Consider the following 21433-nt stretch of genomic DNA (forward strand, 5'->3'; position numbering starts at 1 on the left):
CTTTCACTGTGGAAACTAAAGTAAGTTTTTTTTTCCCCCACACCTGAATATTCTTAGTGACAGATGTGTAGGAGAAAACAAGTGTGTGGAAAACTTGTAAAAGCTCCCACACACATTGTCTTTTTAACTTGCAATTAAAATGCTTTAGTCAGAGGTTTACTGAATGCTGTTTTTTCCATATTATATAATAATAATTGATAGTTTCCATTTAAATCGTGTCTCATTGCCATACACATATTTTCAATTGAATCACTATCTTACACACCAGGCGTACAATATGTCTGTCTGAGACACACACCAAAAATAATTGGTGTCTGGAAGATCCAGAGTTCCTGCAGTTTCACTACTTTTTGGCATTTCCATCTTAAAGGTCACAGCTTGCTTTCAATATGTAATCTGATACTGTAGGAGCAGCAAATTATTCAGAAAGCAAAACAGTGCAGTAAGAGACAGCTCAAACATGCAAATACAGAAGCAAACATGTTTTACTTACTTGCCCATGATGTCTCCCTGCTTGACTTTCTCTCTTATTATCTCCTGCTTCATTTTCTCTTCTCTCTGGATCTCTAATGAGATATCAGCATCGTGCCTCTCTTAGGGGAAGCTCAAGTCCTATCATTGTTAAATTACACCAAACAGCAGCGGCCGGCATGTGTTTCGGGTACTTCACCCCGGTCTTTTGAATGTCGAGGTTATGACGCCCATTCAGAGGTATGGCGCTGCTCCAAAATGACTGGGCACCCATTCTTCTTGGACCCTGTCGGCAACATATTTCACTCAATGGAATGAAAGCGAGGGAGGAAATCGAAATAATTAAATTCCACATTTGCATTTTCCTGGAAAATGACAGCAAGGCCCAAGGCAACCCACTTTGTCGTGCAGAGCCACCGTTGCTCCCGCCTCCATTCTTGCTGCTTCTCATTAGGCAGATGCACCAGCCCTAATGATAGGCTATTTTCCTCAATGCAGAGGGCTGGATGGGTGTCACTTAAACCACTGGCTTCTCTTATCATAGATAGAGATAAAAGAGGATGTACGAATGAAAGAAACCACTGAAGCTGAGTTGGAGAAAACAGACGCTGAGTCATGTTGACGAGTAACTCAGAAGATATGGTCCTGATAGACCTAATGGAGAGCACAAGTCCTCTGTCCCCTCAGCCATCTCTCCATCATCCTCTTCATCCTTCTCTTTAACCTGCAATATACAAGCAAACTAGACTAGATTAGATGTGAAAGGGCTGAACATGGTAAGACAATAGCAGTAGAAAGGGTGGGTTAAAAGGATGAAAGCACCATCGTAAAGCTTTAGCTGCACATTGTACAACAGATTGGCTGTCATTGCCAAAGCCTTTCATCTACTGACAAGCCATCAAGCCCAGACAGGATTGCTGATCTACTTGCGTAATATCATTTTTTGGGTGTGCTGTCATAACTGACAGTGTTATCCACCTAGCTTTAGAGAAGACATTTGGATTGAAATTGCTTTAATTTGAGTGAGGATACTATTATCTGTGTTATTTCAAATGGATTTTCGAGTTGTCAGTGCAACTGTGATGTAGTCACTCATTTGAACTAATATCAATTTTCTCTGATATTCATTTTCTAGTGGTCTTCAGTCAATTCGCCTTCTTCCAGACAGCTCTGAATGACATTGTGGAGGTTAATGATGGGCCGACACAGCACTCCCGTGTTCTCAGCTCCCTTTCTGGAACACACACAGGTACTTAAACAAACACACACACACATTCAGATACCTGCATACATTCACATTTTTGGGTTTCAGCAGCAGGTATTAAGTGTAAGGGAGGTGAAAAAATAGAAGCTATTTACATTGAACTGCAGCTTGGCAAGACTCGCAGAAGCTTGTACAGCTTTATTTTCATATTCAGCACCAGCATGTAACAAATCTGCAAGTGTGATTTGACTATTTGATCTCCTGGCCATTATTTTTTGACATGACACTAGACTAAATAAAATGTTGTTTTAGCCTCATCCCTTTCATAAGGATCCAGTTAAACCGAGACAAATGGCTGACACAGGCAGAGCTGCTGTGGCTGCAGGTGTGCTCCAGTGAGCTGTAAAACAATTCAGCAGTGACAACAACAACTTAAAGAGTCACAGGGATAACATATCAGCAGACAAGCTCAAGAAGACTTGTATGCACATACACCTGAATTGGTATTACACAAACGCGCGTTAACTCTCAGGATATATGCAAATGCAGTTATGTAGGCAAACAAGTGCGCTCGCTCACACAGACACACACATGCATGCACACACCCATGCACACACACACACACACACACACACACAATTCAATTCAATTTTATTTATAGTATCAAATCATAACAAGAGTTATCTCGAGGTCTAGACCACACTCTATAATTTACACACACACACACACACACACACACACACACACACACACACACACACACACACACACACACACACAGTATCTGACCACATATCAGTCACCACTGCTGAGGTCTTAAGAAAGATGTCTTGCTCAATCTAACATCACATTGTTCTTAGGTGGGAAAATGTGCATGTGAGAGGAGCCCTGTCAATTTGGCACACTTCGCACCCTTGCAGCTAAAATAAACATAGGAAAAATGCCCAAAGCAATTTAGTTCAATCTAGCTTGTGTGCCAGGTTAAAGATAAGGGTATATAGCAGAGATGGCAAAAGTACTCACTTCCCGTACTTAAGTAGAAGTACAGATACTTGTGTTAAAAAATACTCTGGTAAAAGTAGAAGTACTGATTTAACTTCTTTACTTAAGTGAAAGTAACAAAGTACAGGCTTTGAAATGTACTTAAAGTATAAAAGTAAAAGTAGCCTTGCGAATGACAACCACTTTTTATGCAAAGCTACCTGGACCACACACGTTACTAGAGTGCAAGATGAGAAACTTCAGTTGACATAAAAACCAGGCTCTTTATATGCCATTGTCTACATTTTAAATGGATGTCTGCCAAACATCACATATATGATTATTGTGACAGAGACTGGGACTCCAGCTTAATAAGATTCTGACTGAGTAGCAAGATATGAATTCAATTGTGATTCTGTGAGAATTCACAGATCCAGTTTCTCTTTTTTAATCGTCCCCTTAACATTTAAAGGAATCTACATGTATGTGTGTGTGCTCAAATATAGAAAGAAAAAAAAAATACAATATGAATTACTAAACATAGATTAATTAAGAAGTTCCCCATACTTTTAGAGTTACACAGCACATTGGCCAGGAGTCATACTTGACGCCTCCTAGCCTATCTCAAACATCTCTCTCAGATAAGGCCAGGGATGATTGGGAATGTCTTGCTGCTTGTCTGCCTAATCTCTGGGATCTCTGTTTTCTTCATTTTCAATCATGTCGCCGTCCATACTACTAGTGCTAACGTTACCGCCATCAAGCTGCAATTATTTGCTGCAAGATGAATGCAGTATGAGAATCGTTCTAGCGTTGTAGTGGGCGTTACATGCAACGTAGCCTACAGTATATTCCCATCCAATTAGATTGAATTCGGTATTGATCACGTGAAAAATAATAACGGTAACTCCAGTGAAATTATTTGAAACTTGCTAGTGAGGACTAGATTAGGACTGTATTTAAAGCTGATGCTGGTTTCAAACTTCGCCCCCCCCCAGGTGTGTCTGTAAAACACAGACAGAGACAACTTCTTTCTTTTGATGCATTACAAGCAACGTGAAACCTAGCTAACAGGTGAAGAACACAAACAACTAAATCACTAGCTAACCTACTTTAACTGTGCAGGAACTATAGACCAATACAACAACAGGCTTAAATGAACTGACAACATAAGTTATACGACTCACCGTTCTCAAGGACGCACACACACCATCTCAACTGATTATCCTCCGGACAGCAGTCTCTCTTTCTTTTTTTCTCACTTTTTTTTCTGTGGTCAGCGCCACGCTACCGCATGTGGCGGTCCGCGCCGTATATTCTCCGACATTACGACCTCTTGTACAAAACTAAAGTAACGAGCCAATTTTTAAAATGTAAGGAGTAGAAAGTACCGATATTCGTGTTAAAATCTAAGGAGTAAAAGTAAAAAGTCGCCACAAAAAAAAATAGTAAAGTAGAAATATCCGAAAAATCTACTTAAGTACAGTAACAAAGTATTTGTACTTCGTTACTTCCCATCTCTGGTATATAGGGATTTCCTCAGTCCTTTTATCAAGAAAAACAACTGCATTTATAGCATTAAGACTTGACATCTGAAGACCTTATAAATCTAAACTTGTTCCTAAATGAAGTGAGGGCTGCCCATATATCTCTCTTTTTTAATCATTTTTAAATATATGTCCAACAGAAGTACAGCACACATGCTCAAAGATGGGATAATAGAATACAGCAGTTATGTAAGAGAATGGAGAAAAGCAAAAAGGATAACTGTTCTAAGGTTAAAAGTAAGACGGTAAAGGAGAACGAACGATTTCTACCAAAGGCTACCAAAGAAATAGCTTGAATAGGGGAAGTGCAACCTTTCAAGAGGGGCAGAGTAGAAAGGTGTGCGAGTTTAAGGCAGCTCTCCATCTTTACCTGCCCTAGCCCTGTTACTAGACAATAGCAAAATGATTACTTTGGTTTGTGTCCAGGGCAGCCTCAGAAAATCCAGTTTACAGCTCCATAAACAGGTCGCTATATTAACTGAGGACTTCTGGCGACATGTTCACAGAGCTCTCTAACCAGGCATGGCAGAGCAGAGCTGACACACTTTGGCAAGGGAAGAGAAACTTTTAGCCCACACAGACAGTGCTGCTGAAGAAGTAGTGCATGCGGGCATAACATGCATGAATTAGGCATAATCCAGAAGTGTGTCCCAGCGTCCACCATACAGATACACTGAAGCTCACAAAATGGACCAGCATACACATCTGCAAATGTATAAAGCAAGAAATTCCCCCATACAGTCTAAATATACAGTACAAGCTGTCCTTATGTGCAGTAAATATATAGCCAGGTAAGTATTTTGCAGGGTATTATTCGTCAAGCATGGTAACATATCACCAGAGGTGGAAAGTAACGAAATACATTTACTCACGTTACTGTATTGAGTAGTTTTGTTGTGTATTTTGTATTTTTCAATTAGTTTTTAAAATCGGTATTTGAAAATGTACTTGATTACGTTTTGAGTGAAGTATTGTATTTCGCTACATTACAAATCTCATCCGTTACTGAGTAAAAAAAATAAATAAACGAAAGGAAGAAAAAAATCGCGCCCAGAATGACTGCACCAGACCATAGACTGTAATGCACCAGCATTTTTTTTTGTGCGAACGTATCCAGCTTCTTCTTCTCTGGTTGCAAGTTGCAATTAATAAGGTGTTAGAAGAAGAACTGCAATGTGTCGGACCCATGGATGTGTTGGCGAGCGGCGAACTGAGCAGGAGACGTTAGCATGGACGTAAATCAGCTGTTATCCCTCTAAAATGACTGATGCAGAGCGGGCACCGACATCTGAAGCTTTGCTAGTTACGCTGCAAAAGCAACAAGGCATCCAGGGATGCAGCATTCAGGACAGGCTTGTGATCTCCCACAAAAACAGTAAGCCATTTTCTGAAGGGGAGTTTATTAAAGAGTGTTTGGTGGACTCTGCTGCGCTAATATGCCCAGAGGAAAAAAAAGAGATGTTTAAGAACGTGCTGCCTGACATAAAATTAATATTGGTCCGGCCCTCCACAACAGTCCCTGATTCTCATGTGGCTCCTTGGGAAAATGAATTGCCCACCCCTTCCGTAGGACAACGTATGTAGGAGACTGGCTAAATTAATTCACATACTACATCTAATTAGCTCATACGGGCTACTTAGGTGTGTAGAAGCTAGCTGCTATAGTCTGGGCTGTGAATATTAGGGTCTAACCATAGACTGTTAATATTAATAATCATAATTAACAGTCTATGGGTCTAACTCATGTATGGAGTCAAAACACGTGATTTGGCCCTAATTTGCATTATAACTTGTTTATGTTTGTGAAGAAAGGGATGGCCTCAGAACTAACAATGTATGGTACTTTCACTTTCAATTGATTGTTTAAAAACGTTTTATGGGATGGCCTGAACTTAAATTGCACATTATACCTTTCTACGGGTCTTACATGTCATGTGACATGTGTTATGTTGTTACATGTGTATATATTTGTTTAGATGTTTAGATGAAAGATTTTTCTTTAATTAAAAACAAAATAGTTTGGGCTTTATGACCCCTTGTCCTATTTTCACTACATGGGAGAGATCCCCCTCGTCCCCGTTTAACTTTTTTTTTAATGTAACTAAGTCACTTTTACTTAAAGTGCATTTTAAATGAACTACTTATTACTTTTACTTGAGTAATTTTTCAGATAGGTATTTTTGCTTGTACTTGAGTAATATTTCATCAAAGTATTGGTACTTTTACTTGAGTACAATATTTTAGTACTTTTCCACCTCTGCATATCACATAAGTTTTGCTGTGATTTTGAAAAGCATTTACATAACATTAAACTGTATATATATGTATATACTGTGTGTGTGTGTGTGTATATATATATATATATATATATATATATATATATATATTGTATGTGTGTATGTATATATACAGTACAGGCCAAAAGTTTGGACACACTTTCTCATTCAATGCGTTTCCTTTTTATTTTCATGACTATTATCATTGTAGATTCTCACTGAAGGCATCAAAACTATGAATGAACACATATGGAATCACGTACTTAACAAAAGAGTGTGAAATAACTGAATAAATTTCTTATATTTTAGATTCTTCAAAGTAGCCACCCTTTGCTTTTTTATTAATAACGGACACAATTTCACTAATTAACCCTGACAAGGCACACCTGTGAAGTGAAAACCATTTCAGGTGACTACCTCATGAAGCTCATTGAGAGAACACCAAGGGTTTGCAGAGTTATCAAAAAAAGCAAAGGGTGGCTACTTTGAGGAATCTAAAATATAAGACATGTTTTCAGTTATTTCACACTTTTTTGTTAAGTACATAATTCCATATGTGTTCATTCATAGTTTTGATGCCTTCAGTGAGAATCTAAAATGTAAATAGTCATGAAAATAAAGAAATACATTGAATGAGAAGGTGTGTCCAAACTTTTGGCCTGTACTGTATATTTATATATATATATATATATATCTCATGTTTTCATTGCTGTCATGTCTGGTGAGGCAAATCAATGGTTTTGAAAATAAAAGGTAATGATTGTGAATTTTTCGGAGACAGTGGTGACAGACAGAATAAAATGAGAGGAAAGGGAGAGTTTAACAAGAGAATAATAAAAGGTGGGGAAAAGAAAAGGAGACAGCATGTAGGCAGAAAAGACAAAAGGACTGATTCAAGTAATCAATGAGATTTATCTAAATGCAAATGTTTTAATTGATTAAAAATAAAGAGACAATTGTCACTTTCTTGGCCATCATTTGAAGTGTGACTAATTAGTCAATTAAACTACATTTAACTTTGACCACTTTAGCTACTTTTGTTACACTGCAAGCATGTTGTTGTATGAATGCAAAAAATGTATTCTTAAAATGTAAAATTAATTTCATGCAATCCCCTTCAGGGCTGGCCAGAGAGTTAATGTTACATGCTGACATATGTTTGATCTATCTGGATGAATACCTGCCCCGCACAGTAAATTATGAAACACCGTCACCATGACAGCATGCGGCAAAGGTGTCTTGTAATAAACTACCCAGCATGCCTTGGGGATCCCACATTGGAACTTAGACAAGCATGATGATTACGCAGTAAGAAACTGTGCCATTGGAGCTATGTCTGGACATTGCACATAGAGGCGCAACAATATTCACACACATTAAAACGTGAGCTAAACATACAGCGCAGGATAGACTCGCTGACACACAGACACACAGATGTTGCCTCTGGGGTTAAGCACATCTGCCTCCCACTACAGTGTGACAGCAAGCAGACACAGAGTAATGAGATCCACTGCAGAGAGCCAGTCAGCAACACACAGAGAAAGACAGGGGCAGAGACGGAGATGCTCACACTATGTATCATGTTCTGCGTCAGTCAACAGTTTTCCTCCATGGAAGATACATCATGGGGGTTTTCCTTGAGTTTAATTACACTTTGAGCTGATGAGGACAGCAGGTGATCATATCAGTAATTTCAGTAATGAATATTATGATTTGATTTATGGACAGAGAGAGAGACAGAGAAATTAAGTCACAGATAAATGCTCTTTCAGGAATAATTTCATAGTAAACATGTAGCTGTATTGCACGCCTAAGTTTCGTTTTGTTTAGTTTACGGATTAGGCATCTTGTAGAGCAAACCTCATAAGCGAATAACATTTCAGATAAAAAAAATAGGTAGGCACAAATAGGTTTTCATATGCCATTTAAAACAAAACCCAGCTGACCAAATTTGCTGTTCCAAAACCTGCTACGATGACAAAAGCTTGATCATCCTTGGTTTTGATTCCTGTATTTCACACGCAGCCATTAAAGTAAAGTCAGGGGAGGTGGTGTCTCTACAGCACTTAGGAGTCTTGCTGCACCATTTTAACCAGCTACAGATATATTAATGATTTGTCAATTGGGGATGTGAACAGAGAGTCACAATAGTAAAACAGATAAGCTTAATCTTGTATGACAGTAAAATATTAGGATAGTCTTAATAATCACCATGCATTTGCATATTGTGATACACTCAATATGCCTTATAAAGCCTTCTAAGCATGTTATTTATTCATCACAGTAGGACCTTTTGTGAAAGCCTAACATCACCTATGTTTCTTTACACTTCCCTGCAATTGTACACAAAAATACACGTACATGAAAATAGCTTCTAAATATATTCATATTAAGAAACCTGCAGTATGATCTCTTGACACAATCATAAGCAGATTTCCTACCACATTTTTGAAGTTTCATGCTGGACACACAGATTAAGTCCCTAAAATAGTCACTAACATTCACACCTAAAATGTATTTTACCAGATGGATGTGGGAAAGATTAGTTATTTAACTGGGTAGGTGATAAGATGGCAATTAGGGAGCTAGAAACAGTAGTTTGTACCCACAAAAATATAACACATTATTACACACTGTGTCTTTCGCTTTTCCCCATCACAGGTGAGTCATTGCCATTAGCAACCTCCAACCAAATCCTGATCCGCTTCACCTCCAAAGGCCAGTCCAGCTTGAAAGGATTCCACATGGTCTACCAGGGTGAGTGTGAAACACACAGGCACACGCACAAATGCACACAAACAAATCCTAGCGTCTGGTGTCTTTTGGATCCCCTATGTTCTAGCAGCCCAATTCCCCTCCATAATAGACGATGTGTTGAGTGATTTCGAAAGGATTCACCTTCAGCCACTATTTCAGCTGTGATGTGCTTGTGTGTGTCAGCAGAAGTGTGTGCTCTGGAGCATTAACACTATAGAAGTATAGCAGTCTGTTGAAGAGGTTGTGCTTAAACTCCCCTGTTCTTCTATTCCCCTAAGAGGGACTTTTCTCTTGAATTGCTATTTTCCTTTAACAATACACTGTACCAGAAATGACATATGCTGCAGAAACCCAAAGGCAATGGCAGCTCTGGAAAAAGTTTAATAAATTAATAATTCAGTTTTTGTATTTTATTCTAAGTAAGCTGAAGGAGCCACAAGGCAAAGAGAAGCTGAATGTTATTTTTTGTATGATCTATTTGGGACACAGCGTGATCATTCTGATATGACACCCATAGTAACTTTTCTAACAAAGTGAACCAGCCTTATATTTTCTTGGAAATGTCACAGATAATGACAGATAAATCAACACCTCTAATCAACCTGTTTTTCACTCTGTTTCTCCAAAGCTGTGCCACGGACCAGTGCCACCCAGTGCAGCTCGGTCCCTGAGCCCCGGAATGGCCGCCGTATGGGTAACAACTTTTCTGTTGGCGCTGTGATCCGCTTTGAGTGCAGTCCAGGTTATATGCTGGAGGGACCGAGTGCCATTGAATGTTTGACAGTTCCCAATGCCCTGGCACAATGGAACAGCTCCATACCCAGCTGTATAGGTAGGGCATGAATACTCAAATACAACACACAGACACAAACACTTGCCAGTCAGCCTGGATGTGTTTTTTTGTTTGTTTGTCTTGCTTTCCTTCTTGGCTTTTTTCTTCATTTGTATTTACTTCACTCTCTTTCTTTCCATCTCTCATTCTGTCTCTGTGTCTCTCCCACCTGATTGATGCCTTGAGTGTAGGGCTGAACGATTAATTGCATTTGCAATAATATCGCGATATGTTAAAACGCGATTTCCTAATTGCAAAGGTTTGGTCACGTGACTCGCGAGAGCAAATCAGTCTGCATGCCGCAGAGAAAGCATCGACTTAGCACGCTAACGCTACGCCGTACCTTGAGCAGATTTTTGTCATTCAAACAACTCTGAGTTGTAGTTTAAAACTTTTACAGCCATTTATTAAAATGAAGGGTTTTATTCAGGCTCGAGTCCATACATGCAGTTAATGGATAAAGGCACTAGAGGTGTGAATCTTCACTCATCTCAGCAATTCAATTTGATTCGATATCTCGATGCATCACGATGCGTCAAATACATTTTTCTATTAAAGCCATGTAGGATATTTAATTCATAGCTTTTCAAGCTTCAAAAACTAAACATTCTGCAGTGCTCTAATACTAAATAAATTGGATACATAAAACTACAGCACTGAGCACATGGCACTTCCTTAATGTGCAAAACGTAACAGAATATGTAAACAGAAATGTTGTTAAGCCTACATTAAATTGTAAACAGAAATAATCGATTATGAGCCTGCCGATTATCGATGCAGCATCGTCCATGTCCACGATTCGATGCATCGATTATTTGATTAATTTCAACACCTCTAATAGGCACGCAGAACTGAAGGCTCGGTTAGCAACGATTAGCTCTGATTAGCGGAGTGGAGGAGACTGCCACGGGGAGGGGTAACAATCAGACTCTGATAAATGACGTTCGGGGGGGGTTTCACAGCAGCGTGGCTGCACTGTTTCAACGGTTTTATTAGTACAGTTAATCCCATGACACGACCAGCAGCAGCATGCTACAACTAAAGTTACGATAGCCTCTCTGTCTCTGAGTGCAACTTGACGCGACTTCATGAGGGGAGGGAGGGGCTGGAGCATAGACTGTTAATATTAATGGACAATGCATCCGGTTCGGTGAAGTGCTGCAAATGCGCAGTTTATGAGAAAGTGACCCACTTCTCACTTGATTTATTACCTCAGTAAACATTTTCATAATGAGTTTATGGTCTCAATCGCTAGTTTTAAGTCTTCTGCAACACAGAATGATGTTAATTTTTTTAATTATGGTCTCGTTGATTTTTAAATCGGTGATAAAGCAGGGGGTGTTTTAGGGCGTCGCTATGATGTAATTGCCAGTGAAAGTGTGTAACGTAGAGTGTAAGGGCTCCTCCCTCTCGTCTAAAATTGTCACATCCGCAACCAGGACGGCTGCGCCCGTAACAGCAAACTTGACGACAGATAGCAGATCTCCATAAACCAATGGGTGACGTCACACGTGTGCTGTCCATTAATATACAGTCTGGCCGGAGGCAGCACCGCCATAGACATAGTTTGTTTAATCAATCTAATCTTGTGTTGTTCATACTATACAATGATTTATTGCTGGTCTTCGTTGAATAATACAGAAGACAAAGAGCTTAAAAAATAATTGCATATTAAATCGCCAAAAAAATCACAATTAGATTATTTTTTTTAAATCATTCAGTCCTACTTGAGTGTCAAACTCTTACTACAACACAGATGTGGGCTGCCAGCCATTGCCTGTAGCAATGCAGCGAGATGCAGCCATGCAGCACACAGGTGGCAGGCAACACTGAGGGTCACAAATACACACAGACATACTCAAGCACTCATATGGAGATAGTCGCATGTATATACAAAGGCACACTCACACACACATTACATACAGCTGTAGCAGATGCTCCTTTGTTGTCACCAGATGTGTAAATGTGCACAACAAGCTGGGAAGAGAGTGTTTTAAGACTGTGTGTGTGTGTGTGTGTGTGTGTGTGTGTGTGTGTGTGTGTGTGTGTGTGTGTGTGTGTGTGTGTGTGCGTGTGTGCGTGTGTGTGTGCGTGTGTGTGTGTGTGTGTGTGGATAAGACTCCATTCTAGTTGTGGTTTAGTGAGTCCTAAAATCAGATTTGTCCTAAAACAAGCTGAAAATTTACCAAGTGAAGAACTTAAAAGAACAAAACAGTTTTGTCATGTTTTGTTTTCTTATATTTTACTTGTGTGATCTTCATCCTGTTTGCAATGTTGACACTTGTTTGGAGAAAATTCCATAATCCCACTAGGAGAATCACATCTATGTTGAGGAAAAAGGTTAAGAAAGAAAATTAAGAAATATTAATTAGTGTGCAATGTATGCATCTTGTATACATATACCTAATCTTACTCTCCCTGCATCTTTGTACATCCATGAAACATTTGGTAAGCTGCGATATGACGTAATGTCTTTTCATCCCGCTCATCACTTTTTTTCTGCAGTTCCATGTGGAGGCAATCTGACCCACCGAACTGGCACCATCTTATCTCCTGGCTTTCCTGAGCCTTACCTCAACAGCCTCAACTGTGTCTGGAAGATCACTGTTCCTGAAGGAACAGGAATCCAGGTTTGTATAACGTAGGGTGACTATTTCCAAAAAAGAGGACACTCGGTCCGGGCCTTGAGACAAATCCAGACAGGCTTCTCAGAGGTTAATGAACATGCTTTATGGTGCAAAAATAACTGTAATAAAATAAAATCTGTAACAACCTGTAACAAAATAATAGCTCTCTTTTAAAATACATAAATAATATGAAATAATGTTCTAAATATGACCTCTTCTGTGTTAGAAAATCCAGCTTCAACAAAATATCTCTTAATACCTTTTCAATGTAATAAGATAAATAATAAAGACACTGAAACAAATGTGCCAGCTTTGCACAAGGTGCACTCCGCCTCCCACTTGTCCGGTCCCGACCGGGACGGTACGTGGGACATTTCTTTTGCTGTTCAACTGTGAAGCTGCACTAGCTGCACTAGTCTTGTTTTATGGTTGTGTGCAGGCTCCACGCAGAGCTTTCGCCGTAGTCTACGTAAGTGGCCTGATGTTTATACTTGTGCACTGGTGTGTGCGTCGAGCCGGCGTGAGTGTGTGTGTGTGTGGGGAGTGGGTGATACAGCGAGGGAGAAGTGAGAGTGACGGCGAGCGAGTACCGACTCTAGAGTCATAGTGAGAGAAACAAAGTGTCTCCCCTGTGTTTTCTGACCACGGTGGGAAATCTTTAGCAGGAATCGCTTCTGCATTTTGTGTGCAATGCTGCTCCGCTGTCTGCTCTGCTCCTTGTGTATCTGCGCATCGCAGAGCCGCCCACAAGGCAGCCTCTCAGGAATTACATCACAACACAAAGTACCGTAGTATTGTGTGCAAAGCGCCAGTCAATTTAAGTACACTCTTAATGGTCCTGTGAAAAACAGTGAAAACCGGACATTTTCATGAATTTATATTAAAAAAAAAACGGATGCCCCGGACAGTAGGTAAAAAGTGGACATGTCCGGGCAAAAGAGGACGTTTGGTCACCCTAGTATAATAGAGTTTTTCCCTGGCATCAACGTACCTCCAGGGTGACAGAATTGTAGTAATCAGATCCCGCAAAAACTTGTTACATCCAGTAAATCAAAGACCGATTCCGCTATGTTAACAACAGAGTGCAAATACGTCACATTTCCTTACTCATCCAAAATCCAATCCCATATTTCCAAACAAAATGGAACCCAAGCAAGTAAGTAGTTAGTCCACAAATATGGAAAGTCTGAATACTTTTTTTGGAAGAGAAAGAGAAATCCAGTTTTGGCAGGTATATTACAGACATACAGTATAAAAATGTAACCTATCTACACACCGTCCAGATATGAACAGTGTTATAATAGTATTGCATAAAATAAAATAATTGACCTAAAGGCATACAATAAGAGAGATTTAGATGTATGATCCAAAGTGCTGTTTTAGTTTTTTTACTTGCTTACTGTCAGCATGTTAGTTGATCCGATTTTGTCAGTTAATGAATATTGACAGGCTGAACTGCAGTGACCTATCTGTGAAACAGTATCTGGTCAGACTGTTTAAGGAATTACCAGATTGTATTTACAGTTAGCCTGTAGCATTTACATCTCTGCATAGTCTTGACAACAAGCTCCTGTGTGCTGATATGTTCATCTTACCAAGGGCTAATCAACAGGTGTACCCACAGTATACCACGTTATAGCATTTACAGTTCTCAGGGTAGGCCTACAGGAGAGCTGCTAAATTATAAAGTCTATAGACTATAGAGGCTCAGAATTTAATTTGACAGATCACTATACCAGAAACTTAAGATTGCACAACTTGAAATAAATTTGTATATAATTGCCTCTTGAATTACTTTACTTTTCTTTCCTGGGAGTTAATTCAGTTTGCATAGTCTTATTCTTTGATGCGTGTGTGAAGGAACTCCACCAGGAACCTGTGCGAGGTCCCTGTGGATCTGCCTAACGGAAAGTTTTTAGGCTTATGCTTCAGCCTCTGTGGCTAATGACCTCAGTGCCTTCCCTCGGCTATTAGCTCCTTCACCTCAGCTGACTGTCCTTGCAGGTCAAATACACAAGATGGCCCACAGGCGCACTTAGCATGCTGCACAGCACTACACACTAACATGGCAATAGCTCGGAGGTGGAATAGACCAAGAATAAGAACAGAGAGTTAACTGTACACACACGCTCTAAAAGGCAAACAGCATGACACTGGAACGTATACATAACCTGACTGACAGTGGTAGAGTTAGGTGATTATTTATTAGAGTTTTTGTTCTTTTGGCCACCACTGCTCACCCAGACACACACCTCATTGCAAAGGTTCTATGCCTGTGCTACCAAAATGTGACGTGCTAACTGTAGAGGGTTTGCTGCTGTGTCTATACTCTGCAGCTGAATCCTCCTCATCCCTACTATCCCAAGTCCACCGTATCTCTTTCACATTGTCTTTGTCTCTGTTGCTCCCCTTCTACCAGCTAGCAGGGAGACATTAAATTGGAGTGTCACAATTCAGAAGAGAACTTAAAGGAGCGAGGTGCCTTGCCGGCACATTTGCCATGGCCCCCTAATGAAAGATCAATCTGTGATCTGCGTCGTCTCCCTGGGATGCGCCAGAGCTCCTACCACCCCTTTAATTGGCTCGTATCCGATCTATAGCCATCAGAGGAGAGGTCTAAGGAATAGACGTGAGAGGGAAGAGAAAGGGAGGCTTGGAGAGAGTAAAGGAATGATACAAAAACACATACAATGTTGAAGAAATGTATTTATTTATGAACATTTATTAAAGGATCAACCCTATGAGATGCAGCATCTTGTTTTCATGGGGGTCCTCAGGATCACGTCCAAACAACAGAATAGCAGAACAACAGAGTAGATACAATCCAAAAAAAAAAAAATTATAATAATAAAAAACACGCATGCCCGCACGTACACACACACAAGCTCTCACTATCCCTACCCCCATCCCCATCACATGTAAAATGTTTGAGAAACAACTGATGTAACATATAACATGTAACACAATAATCCCAAATATAACTGACAAAATTAACATTACTATGTAAATGTATGTACATAAGCACATTCATATATAGCCTACACACATACATAACATGACATGTCAATGCTAAATCTGAAAAGCTAGAAACATAGGCAAGTATTCTGAAGATGTGTTAACAAAGCAATTCGGAACCGAGGAAAAGACGTAAGCGAGCGAATGGATGCAGGAAGGCAGTTCCAGTCATGAGGAGCTCTAACACAGAAAGCATATTTCCCAACTTCTCTATTAACTCTAGGGACAGTAAAGAAGATATGTTCGTTGTGACGAAGGCTATATTGTGAACTGTAAGGCACTAAATATTGCGTTAAATAATATGGATATTGAAAGTAAATACATTTAAAAATGAGCTGAAGCCAATGATATTTTCTTCTGGCTGAGGGTGCAAGCCAGGACAGCTGTTCATACATCACACAATGATGTGTCCTATAGGGGCAGCGAAGGACGAATCGGCACAGGCTGTTGTATATCACATCAAGAGAGTGTAGACAAGTGGCAGTAGTGTTAGCATATATAATATCTGCATAGTCCAGAATAGGTAGCAACAAATGAGAGACTATTCTTCTCCTAACCTGATAGTTAAAGCAGTCTATCTATCTAGAAATGTGTGCATTTTAGCTGAAGACAGAGAATGAGGATATATTAGATGGCACAATGTAGCTCCTTTCACACATTCACTTTAATTTGGGCAATTTTATATATTTGGGGAAAGCCTACCTTTGGTTAGCATTCAAAAGCAAAATAAGTTTTAAAATCCATAATTTAGGAGATTTCGGTGTGCTATTCTTACAGTGTGTGGTATCTTTTTTTTTTTTTTTTGTCAACAGTGGTAACTGTTAGACGACATAGACACTCTTATTTAGAAGTCTTAGTCTGCCTTTCTTTGAATAATATCCACTGTTCTCTGCAGCTGTCAGTTTGCCTAATTTAAAATCGAATGCCCACCACTTGAACACAGCCTTCCAAAAGTGTTTGAAATAAAGAACAGAAAGCAAAGACATACTATATTGCACAATGACTAATGTTCTGTTCTATTGAGAATTCTGAACATGTGCTTTTTGTGAAGTCCTCATAGCTTTGATAATTTCATTTTCTTACCCTTTATGTATGTATTAAACAGTATAAAACAAAAAAAGGTTTATATAGTTATTTGCACCTTTAAAAACACTGACTCTTAACTGTCAGTGTTCCTGTGAAACACTGAATGAGCACAAAAGAGAAGATAGGTGACTTGTTTTGTACATAGAAATTGCTTTTTGTCAATTGTCATGCTGGGGATAGACTGTATGTGACATTAGAAAAATTTGTTATGAGCCAAATGGCCATGCTTTTTAGTAGAGTCCCACTTTTTTTTTAATACACCTTTTTATGTTGTCTTCTCCCATTCATTCATCTTCAGCATTTCAGCCTCATTTCTGATTCTGATTTCCCTACACAAACACCCTTGACCCTACTGTTCCTGCTTTGCTCCCTAAATCCCATATTTTTTTTTGTCTGTCTCTTCCCTGTCTCAGATCCAGGTAATCAGCTTTGTCACAGAGCAGAACTGGGACTCGCTGGAGGTGTTTGACGGAGGAGACAACACTGACACCATGCTTGGCAGCTTCTCAGGTATTGCTGTATATGTGTGTATTTATTTTCTTGCATGTGTTTAATCATGTTTTCAGCATTTATTCCAACCTCAACCTTATACACAAAACACATTTTTAAAACCACTCATCTACACCTGCCAAAAGCAGTCGAAGCAACACAATAGCCTAGTCAGTTTTCACAGAGCAAAAAAAAAATTCTGGAACACCTACATACTCTGTTTGTTAACCAAATTAGTACGTACCGTACTAAAAATGGGGGCCTCATTTGGCACAGTTGGCATTGTAACATTGCTAAATTAAATTCCGAGTGGCTAAAGACTGCTGCTATAGTCATGGGAAAGTTTCAAGATTCCAAATTGGTTGAGTTTCCCCCTGAACATCTTGGTGCAATTCTACAAAGGTTAGCCTTTTCTGTGTGGAGTTGAAGTAAACGTTTGTTTACAGTATCTGTCTTACTCCCCTCATGGTGAGGATACAGCAACCGGGAATTCTCCTTTTGTTTGTGCTTGGAACCTGACCAAAAGTAAATGTTAGATGTACCCTGAGGTAAAGAGATGAAAGAGAAATGCCAGGCTCAGAAATTTGAGTTATTAAACAACTAATTTTAGGTCATACAGTATCTGTAGAACATATGATTTTATTGAGTGTTTTTTTTTTTTTTTGGGGGGGGGGGGATTTTTGTTTTCTTTTATTATCAGCTGAATACATACCCACACATTGGAAGAAACAAATGGCTCTGTTCTTCCTCTCATTACAGCGAGTAGGTCACACTATTATGCATCTGCTTTCCCAAATATCCTAATACACCTACACACAATCATTTTTGCATACATTTTTGCTGCATACACACACAAAGACACACACAAATACACTCCCTTAAGTCTGCAACAGTAAAATGAACAAGCTTTTCAGCTATTTGCCAGTATCTTATACATTTAGTTATGGTCGGCCTATGCAGGAGATAGCATTGCTAAACTCCACTATTAATCTTTTCCCCAGGCACCACAGTCCCAGCTCTCCTCAACAGCACCTCCAACCAACTCTACCTACACTTTTTCTCTGATATTAGTGTGTCTGCAGCTGGATTCAGGCTAGAATATAAAAGTAAGTATACCACTTGATGTAAAGTACCAACACCCTGTGGAAGAGGAGAATTATTTAATCAATAGGAGTACAGTACATTTCTTATAAGGACTTGCTTGTTGTCTTTCTCATCAGGATCCGATGTCTCTCCTGTAGTGTTTTAGTCACAGTTTTTTCTGTTTTATTTCTGTACACTTTATTCCCTTTATGTTTCTGTATAGTTATTAAATTGCCTTTCCCTTTTCTCTGTCCCTGTCGTCTTTTTCATCTCTTTCTTAGCGGTGTCTCTGACCAACTGCCCAGAGCCTCTGGTTCCAATGAATGGCATCAAGGTTGGGGAGCGTCTTCAGATGAATAATGTGGTGTCTTTCCAGTGTGAACCTGGATATACTTTACAGGTAACATCTCCTAGCTTCAGATATGGTTGAGTCATAAGTGACCATAATACCACATTGATGCTTATCCTTTTCTGGCTTTTGTCAGTGTCACTGCTGTCAGTTTCCCTTCTCTTCAGTTATCTCCCCAAGCAGTGATCACATTTTACAGAAGTGGATAAAGCCAAATGTCAGATAAAAGAAACTGGGGTAGACTGGATGGACTGGATCATGTCACTAGACACTTCAGAACAGGTGTCTTCAATGTTAAGGACCCCTTAACTGAAAGAGAGATGGAGCAGGGGCCCCCTACTACATATATTGTATAAAATTAAGTTGCGTATTAAACTGAGCCTACAATAACGTGTAGGGCAGCCTAAAGCCTTTATACATACCTTTTTTGCATAGCATACTAAGCTATTAACATCAAAATTGTTGGCATGATTTTATAAATCATGTTTTAATGTTAAACATACAGTACATGTGACACAGTGAATCCTGTGTCACAGGAGACTTCACTTTCTGAAAAAACTTTCAAAAATTAACAATAATTTGGCAGCCCGCCTGCATTGACTCTGAGGATCCCCTAGGCGTCACGGACCCCCTGTTGAATATCCCTGCTTTAGAAGTTTATTTAAAAGTTATCTGTTAATTTTCTCAGCCTGTATGCTCTGATTATTTTATTGTGATTAAATCAATGTACTGTAAACATATTTGCAGTAATATGTGGAGTACTCTGACTTGCATTAATAGACACCAGTTAGGAAATGTATACGCCTTTTTTGCGCCTCTATTCCTGTGACCAAATTATGCATATGCTGAGCTCAGTGTTTTGCTCAGTGGTTTTATAGATTAAGGGATAACTGTTTTGATGTACTGTATCTCTCTCATCCACCCTGGATGTTATGATGCATGACAGTTTCCCCCTCAAGTTGCTCAAATACGTATAGCCAAAGGCAGGATAGGTCTCAGGAAAATTGCTATACACTCAGAATTCTGCACATCCTCCAGGGCTTCCACTGTATCATCTGGGCTTCAAGAGACAGATGGTGATCTGTGTAACACACTGGATGCAGTAGTTGACACAAATTCTATTTGAAAGTTCCCTCTCCACTCTACACAAGTCCATAAGGACATGTCCAATTGCTGTGACAAAAAGTTTCGGTAAAGTTTAACAGCAGCTGCAGCAGGACAAGAACCAAGTTGTTTTTTTGTTTTTTGTTTTTTTTTGTAAAAAAGGTTTGGGTGAATTATTCCAATTATGTTTCTTTCTTGATAATCAAAATAATTACATATCATGTAACCTGAGTTATTAGAGGATACAATCTAAGTTAACTTGAGCTCCATCGAAAATCATTTTCATTTAATAATTTCCTCTGTATAATCAAATAATATTGTCTATTATTACAGGGAGTTATTAACTTAAGCTACTAACTTGCAATCATGTAAATGGTCAGCATATTGCTTTGCTTCCAGCATTATCGAGGAGAATTATGTTAATGTACCCATATATAAATGAAGTCACCAAAATGATAGCCAACATTGATTATAAAATCACATTGTACTAGTCATACATATGTGTATACATCAGTCATACTGTTAAAACACAGATATACTACATATCTTCGTATGCAGAATTGCCTTGTTGTTACCTACGCTTATCTACTAGAAATTCTAAGATATAAATAGGTACATTCGACCTAAATCCAGCCCACAGGGTAAAGAGGAAATTAAAATGTTACCCCTAAAGCTCAAAAAAACCTGAAGTCATTATCAACCATTGTAGTATCAGTCCTTAATCAGTGAGACATGTGAAAGAGTGCATTATAACTGAAAGACTTCACCATTATGTTGTCTTGGTGTCCACTTTAAACTCCCTCAGTCTCTTATGGCTCATTACAGCGGGTGCCAGGTTTTAGACACATTTTTAGAAAAGGTCAGCTGAGTAAGCCCATTATGTTCTAACAGCAGAATATTTTGTTATAATCAAATGTATGGCAAGTTAGCTTTGAAACTCAACTGCAGAGCTTCCAGAAAAAAGATATTTTGGCAGTGCAACTATAAATGTGATCATCTTAATGTGCCTGTGATGCTCCCTCTCTATTGTTCTCTGTCACTTGAGATGGATTTAGTAATTTAGTCGCCACATGATGTCGTGTGGAGACAGGCAAATAATTGGAGCAACAGATGAGTGACAGATGGGGTGAACAAATTAATTCATTGCCTGTTCTTTGTTTCACTTTTCTCTTTGTGTGTGTGCACACACATCGGTGCATGGATGCTCCCTGCAGGGGAACTCACATATCACCTGTATGCCTGGAACCGTCAGACGATGGAACTACCCACCTCCTCTCTGCATAGGTAAAAATATCTTCATTCGCTTCCATGTCCTGCCCTCCTCCTGTTTTGTGTCTACATCTTTCAACATTTTTACTTTTTTCCTCTGAGATCCCTCACCTTGCTAAGCAGCACACCAGCTAACTATTTCAAACAATATACAGAGTATCTCTAATGTAAAGAGTTGACGTGTGCAAAGACATATCACTACATACTATAGCTCCAAAGATACGTTTTACCTTTCCAATACTCTTCCGCTGCTCACACACAGGAAGACTTTATATAACAGGTATAAGGTAGCTCTTAGTAGAATCCATCAGAAAATAAAGAAAATAGAAGATATAAACAACAA

At 39.2% G+C, this 21433-nt stretch overlaps 1 protein-coding gene across 1 annotated transcript in view; it reads left to right on the forward strand.

The window, feature by feature from the left end:
- Positions 1-21433, forward strand: part of csmd2 (CUB and Sushi multiple domains 2) — a 268962-nt gene that overhangs the window by 194704 nt on the left and 52825 nt on the right. The window contains exons 33-40 of the mRNA XM_039820466.1: positions 1607-1720; positions 9141-9236; positions 9865-10068; positions 12574-12698; positions 17210-17306; positions 18287-18391; positions 18650-18768; positions 21036-21105. Of these exons, the coding sequence (XP_039676400.1) occupies positions 1607-1720; positions 9141-9236; positions 9865-10068; positions 12574-12698; positions 17210-17306; positions 18287-18391; positions 18650-18768; positions 21036-21105 (930 nt within the window). The remainder of the gene's footprint in view (positions 1-1606; positions 1721-9140; positions 9237-9864; positions 10069-12573; positions 12699-17209; positions 17307-18286; positions 18392-18649; positions 18769-21035; positions 21106-21433) is intronic.

This window comes from Perca fluviatilis, chromosome 13 (assembly GCF_010015445.1).
Source record: "Perca fluviatilis chromosome 13, GENO_Pfluv_1.0, whole genome shotgun sequence".
NCBI lineage: Eukaryota > Metazoa > Chordata > Actinopteri > Perciformes > Percidae > Perca > Perca fluviatilis.